Genomic DNA, 15,341 nt, shown 5'->3' with positions numbered 1-15,341 from the left:
TGCTCTAACTAGCCATGATTACTAATAGTAGTTTTATTACAAGTCATTATTGATTAAGTGCTTAGTTTATTGTAGAAAATTGACAAAAATATTGCAACAGAAATCATAAAACATTTTATCTGTTTATACAGTTAATTGAAAATGTAGTTACCATTGATAATAAATACTCTGCCAGGTCCACATGATCAAATAGGCACGATCTGTGGAGGAAAAACAGCACCAAGATGGTAAATGCAAGAACAAAAAGCAATAGTTAAATGGTTAATAAAAGCAAACATGATTATAGCCTTTAAACTATGAACTTTTTTTTAAATATAAAATGAACATTATGCATTCACTCTACTCATTTCTACACACATAAGTAAAGAAAGCTAAAATTCTAACACTTCTAGGTAAAAAAGCAAATAAATTATTTTGTATTATTTTTTCCTTCCCTTTTCTAAGGGAGATACCGCATGCTGGGTATTTTCTCCGTCCAAAGTTCCGGAACACTTGCTTAAATGCCAGATCCGGCATTATTTTCCATTGAAATGCAGTAATGCCAGATCCGGCCCCAGGTGTTCCGGAAAAACGGATTCGGTTTTGCAGTCTGCGCATGCACAGACCTTTAAAATGTGAAAAAGATAAATACCAGATCCATTTTTCCAGATGACAAGCAGAGAGACGGATCCGGTAATGCAATGCATTTGTGAGACCGATCCGCATCCGGATTCGTCTACAAATGGTATCCGTTTGCATACAGATTGCCGGATCCGGCAGGCAGTTCTGGCAATGGAACTGCCTGCCGGAATCCAACAACGCAAGTGTGAAAGTACCCTTAATCCCAATGAGAATCTTTGACAAGACTTGAAAATTGCTGACTGACGCTCTCCATCCAGTCTGACTGAGCTTGAGCTATTTTGCAAAGAAGAATGGGAAACATTTCAGCCTCTAAATGTGCAAAACTGCTAGAGACATACGCCAAAAGGCTTGCAACTGTAATTGCAGCTAAAGGTGTTCTTACCAAGTATTGACACGTTCCAGAATTGTATTTATAACTTAAAATGTATTTATTTATAACTATAAATTTTATTATAACTTCACACACACTTGCTACTTTGTGTTGGTCTCTCACATAAAATCCCAATAAAATACAATACATTTTGTGGGTGTAACGTAAAAAAAAATGTGAAAAGGTTCAAGGGGTATGAATACTTTTTCAAGGCACTGTAGTTCTCTAACTTTGTAAAATTAAATAAAGACTGCATTCAAATTTATTCCCCTGAGACCTGATCTTGGGTTTTACAGCTGACAGCAGATCATCCTGGATTCGGAAAGAATGTACAGAAGTAGAAAGGCTGAAATTGTCACATAAAAGGAATCTGCTACCATCAAAATGCAGTGCCATATGTCAAGTGGGCGGCCCTATCAGTGATTGACAGCTAAATCTGCATGACTATGCATACAGGGAAGGCTGTCAGTCACTGAACAGGTCCACCCACAGAACTCCTAAGCATAAAAAGAGCAGATATTTAAATGTATAAATTACAAGTTATATTGAATCTTTTCCCATTAAAGCTCCTCCTGCGCTATAACATGCTACCTGAAGATTGCACTGCATTTTCATGGTGACAAGTTCCCTTTAAAATGGATCGGACAGGTCCAATTTGACCTATCTGAGGGCAGCATAGATCAGAGGGATGCATTTCAAACAGGACTTTGCCTGTACTTCATTTTGTTGCACAAAATAAATGTATAGCCTTTATATTCCGGCCCCAAAACCACAAATCAACCACTGCTTGGCTGAGTGCAAACAAAAGATATACGTTTCTCAGATATACAAGTGGCTTATTACCAACCACTAGAACAAAATTACATTGACGTGTTTCACCTCACAAGAACAAATGTCCACTTTGAGGCTCACAATCACAGTAACAGCCTCCCCAGACAGGTTCTCACTCCTCAGATGGCTATCTCTCCCTACAGCACTCTTTACATCTTGCCGGGAAGAGAATGAAAGGCCCCATTACCAACTTGCCTATCATTCCATAAAAATCCAGGCCTAAAAACAGGACTTACCAAAGTCCTTAGTAAACTATTGTTTCCTAGGGATACTCAGCGTTCCTGGAATCCATATATCTCATCCAGATTTCTCTGGAAGAGATACTGTACATACTTCCTGGAGCCTAGTATACATATGAGAGGAATCTTGGGGAAATATAATGATTTTTCCCATCACTGTCTCACAATATATAAAATTAGCTCAAGCAGGGAAGCATTAAAGACCTGACAGATCTACTTCAAGTATGTATTTGTGCATTGAGCTGCACTTCTACAGAGATACTGTACATAGCTGAGAGTTGCTTTAACCCCTTAAGCCCTATTTCACCCTAAGGACCAAGCAATTTTTTGCAAATCTGACCAGTGTCACTTTAAGTGCTGATAACTTTAAAACGCTTTGACTTATCCAGGCCATTCTGAGATTGTTTTGTCGTCACATATTGTACTTCATGACACTGGTAAAATGAAGTAAAAAAAAATCATTTTTATTTATAAAAAAATACCAAATTTACCCATAATTTGTAAAAAATTGCAAATTTCCAAGTTTCAATTTCTCTACTTCTATAATACATAGTAATACTTCCAAAAATAGTTATTACTTTACATTCCCCATATGTCTATTTTTTGGGGAAGTTACAAGGCTTAGAAGTTTAGAAGCAAATCTTGAAATTTTTCAGAAATTTTCAAAAACCCAATTTTTAGCGACCAGTTCAGGTCTGAAGTCACTTTGCGAGGCTTAAAAAATAGAAAACACCCAAAAATGACCCCATTCTAGAAACTACACCCTCAAGGTATTCAAAACTGATTTTACAAACTTTGTTAACCCTATAGGTGTTCCACAAGAATTAATGGAAAATAGAGATACAATTTCAAAATTTCACTTTTTTGGCAGATTTTCCATTTTAATAATTTTTTTCCAGTTACAAAGCAAGGGTTAACAGCCAAACCAAACTCAATATTTATGGCCCTGATTCTGTAGCTTACAGAAACACCCCATATATGGTCGTAAAACGCTGTACGGGCACACGGCAGGGCGCAGAAGGAAAGGAATGCCATACGGTTTTTGGAAGGCAGGTTTTGCTGGACTGTTTTTTTTTTACACCATGTCCCATTTGAAGCCCCCTGATGCACCCCTAGAGTAAAAACTTCATAAAAGTGACCCCATCTAAGAAACTACACCCCTCAAGGCATTCAAAACTGATTTTACAAATGTCGTTAACCCTTTAGGTGTTCCACAAGAATTAATGGAAAATAGAGATACAATTTCAAAATTTCACTTTTTTGGCAGATTTTCCATTTTAATAATTTTTTTCCGGTTACAAAGCAAGGGTTAACAGCCAAACCAAACTCAATATTTACTGCCCTGATTCTGTAGTTAACAGAAACACCCCATATGTGGTCGTAAACCGCTGTACGGGCACACGGCAGGGTGCAGAAGGAAAGGAATGCCATACGGTTTTTGGAAGGCAGGTTTTGCTGGACTAAAGATTATGACCAATCTGCCAAAGCAGAGCCTCTTAAAGATGGTGATTATGTATGGCTAAAGAACAACCATCGCACAAGCAAGTTGGATAGTAAGTGGGAAAGAGAACCCTACATCATTTCAGATATCCCAAATCCAGCAACTGATACCTACGAGATCACCAGAGAAAACAAATCACCTCAAATAGTTCATCGCAATTACTTGAAATTATGTAACAAGGAGAAAAATACTCCAAGAGGAATTCTTCCAGATGAGAGTGTTACAGAGGAACATCAACCTCCAATTCAAGTGCCTGAACTACCAGCTAAGTCAGTAGAGCCTATACAAACTGTTGAAAGGCTAATGAAGGAAACAGATCCACTACAATGGTTCCTTACACCCTGGTTAAACATTGCTCTGCCTGCACCAGTCAGTACAGTGGCACATCAGCCAGAGGAACCACCTCAAGAAAAAGTTCCGGAAGTACAAGAAAATCCAGAAGTACCAAGTTCCCCCGAGCCAAGGTTAGAGGAAGAACCCCTACTTCGTAGATCCAGTCGGATTACAAAGGAACAACTACCTGCTCGTTATAGGGAATATTTAATTTCGAATCAATGGAGAGACTTTCCAGATACTCCATTTTAATGTGGATTACAAATTTCACTTTTTGATGAGACTACAGAGCCCGAGTAAGAGACTTCTTGACTCTGATTATTTGCCTTACTCCAAGGACTCTCTACGGTCTTATTTGTTTTGTTGATGCAACGTTCAAGCCTGTGCCCAGAGATGGACTCAAACGCATCTAAGCCTCTGTGTTTGTTCATCATCTTTACATCCCCTATGCTCAGGGAATGGACTCATGCCCTGTGAGCCTCCTGATTGTCACCATGTTCATCATTTTCCCCATTATGGACTATCCTGGTTTTATTGTTCCGCTGTGCCAGCTCAGCACCCCTGTTCATCAATTTTCAGAGAAAAGAGACAATGCCCCTTTTCCACTTGTTTACCACCAATTGTGATGTTTTGCCTGATAATTTAGAATTGTGCCTAACCAATTGCTTTTCAGATCTCAAGAAAAAATATTGATAAGGGTTATGGTACTGTTCTTTATGGCTGCAGGATTGTTATCTTTTGTATTTTTCAGGAGACCTACATCTTCGTGTCGAGGCCGACACAGGTTAAACAAAAGGGGTATGCAGCATCCCACTACCCTCGTGGGTACTGCAAAGTTGTTGTATTGTATTTATATGCCTTTTATAGCCTGTTGTTAAACTGCTATATGTCCTTATGCATAATCCCCGCTAACAGGTGTATTAGCATGCATTTACACTGTGCTCACCACTAGGGGGAGATAACACCTCCCATATATAAAGCTTAGCTCAGGCCTAGCCAGTTCAGTCTAGTGAGATCAGGTTTCAGAACTAGTTCCAGTGGCAGTTGAGAGAGACCAGTTGTGCCAACTGCAGCCTGTTATCCTCATTTTCTCAGCTATATCTCAGCCCAGAGCTGAAGCACTAGATTTATTCAGAGACTACTACTGTAAGGAGACCCCCAAAGGGTTATTGGACACCTCTTCTGAGTGCCTTAGGACCTTTGGACTCCACCGTGAAGCATATTTCAGCCTTTGGCGACTTCACAAGCCGGGACCAGGACCATTCCTGAACTCTACTACTAGTAAGGCTACAATTTCCCCTTATCTCATATCTAGAGAGGGACCTACACCTGTCAGCAGAGGACTAGCAGCAGGTTTATCTCTGTACTGAGACTGTTTAATGCATTGGATGAACTGTTATCAAGAGTCATCTCCAGTAAAGTTCAACTTTGAGTTTCACCTTGCTCGCCTCAGACTGGGTTCCTCTATTAATACAACAGTAAATGGTTGTACCTCCATACAAAATGTACTGGCGTCACGATTACAAGGGACCTTGCCACTGGCACATTAATACAGAGCACCAAGGGCACCTCAAACCAACATCTGGCCAGTGTCCCTTACACCAGGGAGTGCCCCAGAGAATCCTTGTGCCATTCTCCTTTTCACTTTTATGCAAGCCTGCCCAGGGACGACATAACCACGAGTAACCAGAACTGTATTTACCTCGGCCCACCTATTGCTCACACCGTGACCTCACACATAATTCCCCTGCAAGGTCTGGCATATATAAGCTAACTAACTAACTAACTAGCTAATGTAATGTGACACAGCAAAGCACAGAGCACAGCAATAACACTGCTGTCTCTCTCAGAACTGCAAACAAATTTAGAAAATGGCTGCTAGGGAGGTTCTTATATAGTAAGGGGTTGGCAACTTTCCTATTGGTTGCTAGGGATGTTGCTAAGCTCAGACAAAGACATTGCAGACTTCTCATTGGCACACATGCAAGAAGCAGGGAGGGATCATGAGTTCAGATTAAATAAAATCTAGAATATTTGTGAATACGAATATGTAGCACTATATTCTAAATATTCGCGAATTCTCGAAGTGCCAATATTCACAATTAAAATTCGCAATTCGAATATTCACGCCCAACATGAATTCTTTAGAAAAAAACTGTGATTCTGGTGGTTGTTGATCACTTCAGCAAGATGTCGCACTTTATAGCATTATCAGGTCTACCTAATGCTAAAACTCTTGCACAAGTGTTTGTCGATAACATTGTGAAGCTACATGGTATTCCCTCTGATGTGATGTCTGATAGGGGAACTCAGTTTGTTTCCAGATTCTGGAAGGCGTTCTGTACTCGCCTGGGGTACAATTGTTCTTCTCTTCGGCCTTTCATCCTCCGTCGAACAGACAGACTGAACGCACTAACCAGAATCTGGAGACTTATTTGAGATGTTTTGTCTCAGAGAATCAGGAGGAGTGGTCTTCATTTTTGTCTTTGGCCGAGTTTGCCATAAATAACCGTAGGCAGTAGTCCACTGATAAGTCGCCATTTTTGGGGGCATATGGGTTCCATTCGCAGTTTGGCACATTTTCTGGCACTGAGACTTCTGGTACACCTGAGGAGGAAAGATTTTCCTCTTCTTTGTTATCTATTTGACGGAAAACTCAAAATAATAAAAAAAAAATTAATAAAAAGGCAACAACTATAAACGTATGGCTGACAAGAGACGTATTAGTGGTCCGGACCTGAGAGTGGGTGATTCTGTGTGGCTGTCCACAAGAAACATTAAGTTGAAGGTACCTTCTTGAAAGGTGGGTCCAAGGTTTATTGGTCCAAATAAGATCTCTGCCATTATTAACCCGTTAGCCTTTCGTCTTGAACTTCCGCAGGCTTTAAAAATTCATAATGTTTTTCACAAATCATTGCTGAAGAGATATGTTGAACCTGTTGAACCGTCCTCCTTGCCTCCCCCTCCTGTCATGGTGGACGGTAATCTTGAATTTCAGATCGCCAGTATAGTGGACTCACAAATTCTCCGTAGATCCCTTCAGTATCTCGTTCACTGGAAGGGTTACAGTCCAGAGGAGAGAATGTGGGTTCCAGTGTCCGACGTTAATGCGTCGCCTTGTGAAAGCCTTTCACAGGGCTCATCCGGATAAGGTCAGTACTGGGTGTCCAGAGGTCACCCGTAGAAGGGGGGGTACTCTCAGGGTCCCTCCCATGACAGAGGTTAGAAGATCTGAGAGACTGGCTGCACGTGAGGTTATCTGACAGCCTCTCTGTTTCCACTTGTTGCAGTGTTGTTGTTGGTAATGACCACACCTCTTGTCTCAGGTGCAGCTTGTGCTCCTCTATTTAGTCTGGACTCACACTTTATACCATGCGGTTGATATTATCTGACATTTTCTATTGAAGATAAGTTTACTTTTCTTTGTATTTTGGTTGTTCCCATTTGCTCGTTGTTTACTAGGCCTCAGGGAGATGCTGGTTCGTTCATCTGGGAAGGAAGCAGTAGTCTCAGACCCTGTCACTACACCTAGGGCTACTCAGTGTTATGAGGGCCTAGGTTTCCAGTGTATAAATATTTCCCACCTTTAGGGTCTATTCAAACAGGAGTCATGGCTAGGTTTACGGTTTCCTAGATGGTTACCCTTTTCCTTTCCCTAGCCCTGAGGCCTAGTTCCTGGTTATTTTCCTTCTGTTGTTATTCTGGTGCTCCTCCCCTCCCCCTTCATCGTGACACACAAACTATTAAGTACAGTTCATGCTGCAAGTGATGTAGGATTAGTAGAGGCACCAATGTGAATGGCACAAATTCATTAGTGATCGCTATGTGTTTGCCTTAAAGGGGTTGTCTCACTTCAGTAAGTTGCATTTATCATGTAGAGGAAGTTAATACAAGACACTTACTAATGTATTGTTATTATCCATATTGCTTCCTTTGCTGGCTGGATTAATTTTTCTATCACATTATAGACTGCTCATTTCCATGGTTACAGACCACCCTGCAATCCATCAGGGGTGGTCGTGCTTGCGCAATATAGGAAAAAGCACCAGCCTATGTGCGCTCCCATGGTTCCTGCCACCAGAGGGGCTGATGCTTTTTCTTATAGTGTGTAAGCACGACCACTACTGATGGATTGCAGGGTGGTCTGTAACCATGGAAAAGAGCAGTGTATAATGTGATGGAAAAATTAATCCAGCCAGCAAAGGAAGCAATATGGATAATAACAATACATTAGTAAGTGGTTTGTATTAACTTCATCTACATGATAAATGCAACTTACTGAAGTGAGACAACCCATTTTAATTATATTATGACCACATTTGTGTCACACTTTTACATTTAGCCATGTATTTATGCGTGTATTGCTATAAAAATCCTTAGTGCTAACCATTGTCCTATTTTGAGTTCTCTTTTAGGGATTACGCTGGAACAATATATTATAATGTCTTGTCTGAGTATTGGAGAGGCATTTACCAAAAACGTTTAATGTCATTAAATTCTGTGCTTTATTACTTGTGGGGCATTATTACTACAGGGGGCACTATAGGGGAAAGTATTACTACTGGTGGCCATTATGGTGGGCTTTATTACTACTAGGGCAACATGGGGGACATTATTACTATTGGCTGCACAGTAGGGGCACTATTACTACTTAGTGTACTGTGGGAGAGAATTATTGCTATTGGTGGGACTTTTGGGAGCACCCTGGCACAGTATCAGCTTAGCATAATTATTTTTGAAGGACACTATGTTTATAGCACTATTACTCTCATTACCACTATTTTCTGGGAGCAATTATTTTGAAGGTAATGTGTGTCAATAGTTATTGAAGGGGGCACTATCTGTGTGGTACTAGCATTAATAGGGGGACTATGTTTCTATCTGCAGTATAGTATTGGGGGTTTCAGGATGGGGGTGTTCAGATGGTTTTATTTGACTCCAATAAAAGCAAAAAATACCAGGCTAAATGTAAAATGGTGCCACAAATATGTACATAAGCAGATAGCATAGCTCTTCAGCAGTGTCCAAACAGGACAATTTACCTTGAAGGGATCACAAAATGCTGCCACTGACCTGTGAGACCTATTGAAAATATGCTTTGAATAAGAGGTATCCTGCTGGGTGAAACCGCAGACATGATTTAGTCTACCTTTATTAGAATATGGAAAATGTTTCTATTTCCAACGTTGCATGTAAATATAAGGTATCTGTTTTAACAGCATGCTAATTTGCTCTCTGTTTCTGCATAATGTTATATGACACACGTTTATGTTGATTTGCCAACAGATTGATCATCTAATTTAATTGTTATGGGGTATATAGCCAGTATTTTTGCCTGCATCGCACATACTATGAGACAGATTGTATGGATCAAAAAGTAAGCAATATTTTTATAGATGAATATGTCCACTGTTCCAGAATAAAACCTTTGATGTTTTACCTGATTGTCGTTTGGATTGCTGGCTGTTCTTCTGTACAGGTGTGTTACAGCATGCTCAAGCTGCCGTGCACCTATTAAAAAAATACTGTGGCCCTGGTGAGCTGACTTTTTGAGCTGACTGTGTTCCTTTAAAGGTATAGAGATGCATATTTCTGTCCTTAAAGGGCCATTTAACTTAATTAGTAGTTCATAATAACTCGCTGAAGGAAGAAGTTTTACATAGTACTTACCCTCCCACACTCCACCGATGTTGCCATCTCCGCTGTACTGGGGGCTCTTCCGATTGTGTCTCAACTGGATGTCACCGCTTCTTTTCCTGCTCAGTTGCATTATAGCCAAGGCAGCTGAACAGAAAAAGAAGAGTTCACATTCGGTCAGGACCAGGGCGGAAGAGCGCACAGCCTGCGCAAGATCAGGGACGGGTGAGTACTATGTAAAAGAGCTTAGTTTCACAGGTTATAATGAACTAATAATTAAGGCTACTTTTACACTTGCGTTGTTGTTTTCCATTATTGAGATCCGGCAAAGGTTCTCAATACCGGAAAGAAAACATTTCCGTTTAGTCCTCATGCATTCTGAATAGAAAGAGATCCATTCAAGATGGATCAGGATGTCTTCCGTTTCGGCAGCATTTCGTTTTGTGACCGGACATAAAACCGCTGCAAGCTGAGGTTTTGTTTCTGGTCATAAAAACGGAAAAAATGGATCCAGTACTGAAAACAATGAAATTCAATGGTGAAGAATCTGGTTTTTTTATGGAGCCTAAAAAAACGGATCCACCACCCCTTGACTTTCAATGTATTTAGTGAAGGATCCGTTTATTTTCATTTTGATTTCACACAACCGCATCCTAACGGAACGGATGCATCCTGATGTGCAAAATTAAAAAGGATCCATTTAATTCTGGTATTGAAATCCTCTGCCGGATCTCAATACCGGAATTAACAACGCAAGTGTGAAAGTGGCCTAAGTGAAATCACCATAGAATTTCTTTAAAGGGCTTCTGTCACCCCACTAAAGTGATTATTTTTTTTTGGGCTAGTTAAATTAGTTATATTGCGATATATGAAAATATAATGGTGTTACTTACTTTGATCCAGCAGTTTCTTCCAAAAACGAAGTTTTATAATATGTAAATTAGGTCTCTACCAGCAAGTAGGGCGTCTACTTGCTGGTAGATGCTGCAGAAAACCGCCCCATCGTCGTGTTGATTGACAGGGCCAGCCAGGATCTCCTCCTCCGGCTGGCCCTGTCGGCATTTCAAAAATCGCGCGCCTGTGTTCATTCGGCGCAGGCGCTCTGAGATGAGGAGGCTCGTCTCCTCAGCACTCCCTCAGTGCGCCTGCGCCGATGACGTCTTCTATTTCGGTGATGTCATCGGCGCAGGCGCACTAAGGGAGTTCTGAGGAGACGAGCCTCCTCATCTCAGAGCGCCTGAAACGAATCAACACAGGCGCGCGATTTTTGAAATGCCGACAGGGCTGGCCGGAGGAGGAGATCCCGGCTGGCCCTGTCAATCAACAAGAGGAGGGGGCGGTTTTCTGCAGCAGCTACCAGCAAGTAGCCGCCCTACTTGCTGGTAGAGACCTAATTTACATATTATAAAACTTCGTTTTTGGAAGAAACTGCTGGATCAAAGTAAGTAACACCATTATATTTTCATATATCGCAATATAACTAATTTAACTAGCCCAAAAAAAAAAAATCACTTTAGTGGGGTGACAGAAGCCCTTTAACATTCCGTGGGATGGTTTCATATTAATGTAATCTCGAAGCACGATGTGAATTATTAGTGCAATCACCATTCTCTGTAAAGATCTATGCTACAGCAGTGGTTCTCAGCTTTAGGCCTCATGCACACGACCATGCCGTTTTTTGCGGTCCACAAACCGCGGATCCGCAAAAAACGGAAGCCGCCCGTGTGCCTTCTGCAATTTGCGGAACGGAACGGGCGTCCCATTGTAGACATGCCTATTCTTGTCCGCAAAACGGACAAGAATAGGACGTGCTATATTTTTTTTGCAAGGCCTCGGAACGGAGCAACGGATGCGGACAGCACACAGAGTGCTGTCAGCATCTTTTGCGGCCCCATTGAAGTGAATGGATCCGCACCCGAGCCACAAAAACTGCGGCTCGGATGCGGACCCGAAAAACGGTCATGTGCATGAGGCCTTAGTCCTTAGGATAGTTATAGTTAATGGGGCCGGCGGGCATTCAGGCAGCAACTGGCAACGTCGGATCCAGCAGGCTGTTCCTGAGCAGAACAGCCTGCCAGATCTCTAAATGCGAGTGTGAAACTAGCCTTAGGTATAACCTAAGGATCATGATTTGAGAATATCCCATATATACCTGTCGTAGGTCCCAGTGCATTGACAAGAACTATATCACCTGCTGAATACTAAGGAGATCCTGAAAATATGACATGCTGGGGATTGAAAGGAGGAAGATGGGGGGGGGGGGGGGGGGTGTCAAGAGGACTGGGGCAGAGAAACACTTCTATGTAACACCAGTGCATGTGCATGTGATATACCTTACATATCTGCCAGGTGAAAGAGATAGCTGTTCCCCCCCCCATATGATTGTATGTGTCCTCAATATGCAGAGAGGACTAATCCGCTGCCAGATGCTTCTTGTGGTGGCTTATCTGCTATGAGAACAAAGGATCGGTCATGTTGAGATTTCTCTGACCCTTCTTTCCTCTAACATTTTAACCGGGTGAGTTGCGACACCACAATACACATTAGATGGCTAGCCATTCATTTTGTCACATTTGGCTGGTGTTAATCTAATGTGTATGGACAGCGTATCTGTGGGTGTTTGTCCACAGAGATATCAGGTAGGAAGTGGGAACGGGTGAGTCAGTCTTCCTTTGTCATGTAATCCTCTATGACAAATATTATTTATGATCAGTTGTACTGTAAATGACATTTTTAAACAGGTAAATGCTAGTAATCTATAAAATGCCAGACAACAATAAAAACTCACTCCTTAATGGTAAATAAGAGAATACTAAATGTAACAAATCATTACAGTATATGTACTGCTAAAACTGCAAAGCTTAACCCCTTCCAGATACAGTAATGTTTCACCTTCCTCACGGCCTATTTTTGCAAACCTGATGTGTCAATTTATGTGTTAATAACTTTGAAATGTTTTTACGTATCCAACAATTTTGAGACTATTTTCTTGTAGGGTTGTTGCGGGTATCGAAATTTCGATACCCAATCGATACTTTTGTCCCGGTATCGATACGATACCGGGATTTCCGTTTTTTCGATACTGGGCTGCGCTTCTGCGCAGTCTAGTATCTCTGAACATGAGCGCGCTGCTATCGGCGCGCTCATGTTCTCTCTCAGCAGCACGGGGAGAAGGAAGCTGTCCTCCCTCCCCCTGTGCTGCTGCCGCTGCCACCAATGAGAAGAGAGGGGCGGAGGAGGGGCGGCAATGAGAAGAGAGGGGCGGAGGAGGGGCGGCAATGAGAAGGGAGGGGGTGGAGGAGGGGCGGCAATGAGAAGAGAGGGGCGGAGGAGGGGCGGGCGCACTGCGCCACCAATGATAGGATTACTATCGGAGCGATGGGAGGAGACATCAGCTTCACTAGTGGGCGTTCCTTTTCCCTGCGCTGCGATTGGACAGCGCTACAGCCAGGGAGAAGGAACGCCCACTAGTGAAGCTGATGTCTCCTCCCATCGCTCCGATAGTAATCAGCAGCATGTGGAGCAGGAGAGAAGACAGTAATGGGGCACTGCGGGCGAACGGAGCGGCGCCCAGGACTAAATGGTGAGTGCTGAGACATCGCTGGGCGCCGCTCTGTGTGGCCTAATAGTGAAAGTCTGGACTCATATACAGTAGTCAGTCTTTAACACATACAGGAGGCGGGTGCCGGCAGCAGAATCGCATTGCCGGCACCCTGCCCCTGACAGGGAGCTGCGATCAGCGGCAGTTAACTGCCGCTGATCTGCTAGTACCCGCCTCCTGTATAAAGGGGTAAAATCATTGGTGGTGCAGTGTGCCCCCCCCCTCAATCCCCCCATCCCATTAAAATCATTGGTGGCACAGTGCGCCGGCCCCTCTCAACCCTCCAGTATTAAAATCATTGGTGGCAGTGGCCACAGGGACCTCTCCACTCCCCCTCATTGGTGGTGCAGTGGCAGCTTTTGATCGGAGCCCCAGCTGTGTAAGCCTGGGGCTCCGATCGGTTACCATGGCAGCCAGGAAGCCCTGGTTGCCATGGTAACATCCCTGATGCTGTGTGCACAAAGCACAGAGCAGCAGGGACAGTGTGGAGTCCTATTCACCCTGATAGAGATCTATCAGGGTGAATAGGAAAAGGGATGAAAGATCCCAGGTTCTAGCCCCTAAGGGGGGAAATAGTTATTAAATAAAAAGTGAAAAAAAAAAAAACACTAAAATATGAAGTATAAATCACCCCCCTTTTCCCAATTTCACATATAAAATATATAAATAAACATATTACATCGCCACGTCAGAAAAGTCCAAACTATTAAAATATAAAAAAAAAAACTAGGTGGTGAATGCCGGAACAGAAAAAATAAAATAAAAACAGCGCGATTCGCCATTTTTAAAAATGAGGAATGCACGTGGCTTTTTTTGTTTATTTTTTTCGCGTGGTATCGAATGGTATCGAGTATCGCAATACTTTTTCATGGTATCGAAACCGAATCAAAAATTTGGTATCGCAACAACTCTATTTTCTTGTGACATATTGTACTTCATGGTAGTGGTTAATTTGAGTCTGAGTTTTAAATTTATTTATTTTAAAAAATCAAAAATTTTCAGAAAATTAGAAAAAAATCTGCTATTTTTTTTAAATTAGATTTTCTCTGCTTCTAAGGGCTCATGCACACGAACATATTTTTTTATTCACTTCAAAGGGGGCGCAAAAGATGCAGACACTGTGTGCTGTTGCTATCCATGTGTCCAGAATGGGTGTTTGAAGGGCAGATTTTGCTGGAATGGTTTTTGGGCATCATGTTGCATTTGAAGAGACCCTGAGGTACCCCGACAGTGAAAACCCCTAAAAATTGAAAAACTGAAAAGCCAGCTCTCTATTTATTATAATGTGTTTCCTGATTGTAGAAACCATACAAGTGGCCTAAAACTGTTGTTTGGATATGCAACACAAATTCTAAGTAAAAATGCACATTTGAGTTCTAATTTGGTCATTTACACAGTATTGGCTGACCATTGAAGAAGCTCTGATGTGAAATTAAAAAAGAACTGATCCTGTCTTACAAATTACACCCTAGTATTTTTTTTTTTAGGAGAGTATTGACACCCCACACGAGTTTCATAAATTTTCAAAAAACACTTGGCCGTGAAAATCCAAAATTTGCTACCAATTTTTACTTGAATACGGCAACATCCCATATGTGGTTGTAACCTGCTATATGGGCATACCGCAGGGCTCATTCAAGGGAAGGGGTGTCACTTTGGCTTTTGGAGGGCAGATTTAGCTGGAATGCTTTTCAGGTGCCACGTTTCATTTGAAGATATCTTTAGGTACTCCTACAGTGAAATCCACCAAGGAGCAGCCCCATTTTTAAAGTACACCCCCAAGAAATGTATTGAGGGGTGTAGTGAGCATTTTGACAACATAGTTATATATGGAGTATATAAGTGTAGTGCCCTGGAGCAAAGAGTACTTTGACATTTGGACATTTTTGGACATTTGCCTATTTCCCCTATGCAGAGTTAAAACTTCTTACTTTATTTCACCTAAAAGGGTTAACTTGCACTGTTTAATACTGTGTAACTGCATTTTATATATATATATATATATATATGTTGTGATATATATCCTGTTTATTATCACTGTATTTACATGGCTCTGTGGAAAGGGTTAATGAATACTGAGAGACTGTTAGGGCTTTGATTGAGAAGCTGGTAATTTTCCACAGGTGCCATAGGGTTTAAAGAAGACCATGTTTTGGAGGGGAAAACCCAGACTTGTTTACCACCATGTTTTGGAGGGAAAAACCCAGG

The 15,341-nt window shown here is 41.8% G+C and overlaps 1 protein-coding gene across 2 annotated transcripts in view; it reads right to left on the bottom strand.

Annotated features, from left to right (window-relative positions):
- Window positions 1–15,341, bottom strand: part of TRPA1 (transient receptor potential cation channel subfamily A member 1) — a 197,657-nt gene that overhangs the window by 86,824 nt on the left and 95,492 nt on the right. For both annotated transcript variants that reach the window (XM_040433354.1, XM_040433355.1), the window contains exon 9: window positions 152–200. In XM_040433354.1, coding sequence (XP_040289288.1) covers window positions 152–200 — 49 coding nt within the window. The remainder of the gene's footprint in view (window positions 1–151; window positions 201–15,341) is intronic.

The sequence above is a fragment of the Bufo bufo genome, chromosome 5 (assembly GCF_905171765.1).
Source record: "Bufo bufo chromosome 5, aBufBuf1.1, whole genome shotgun sequence".
Taxonomy (NCBI): domain Eukaryota; kingdom Metazoa; phylum Chordata; class Amphibia; order Anura; family Bufonidae; genus Bufo; species Bufo bufo.
This window is presented reverse-complemented; position numbering and strand designations above follow the sequence as displayed.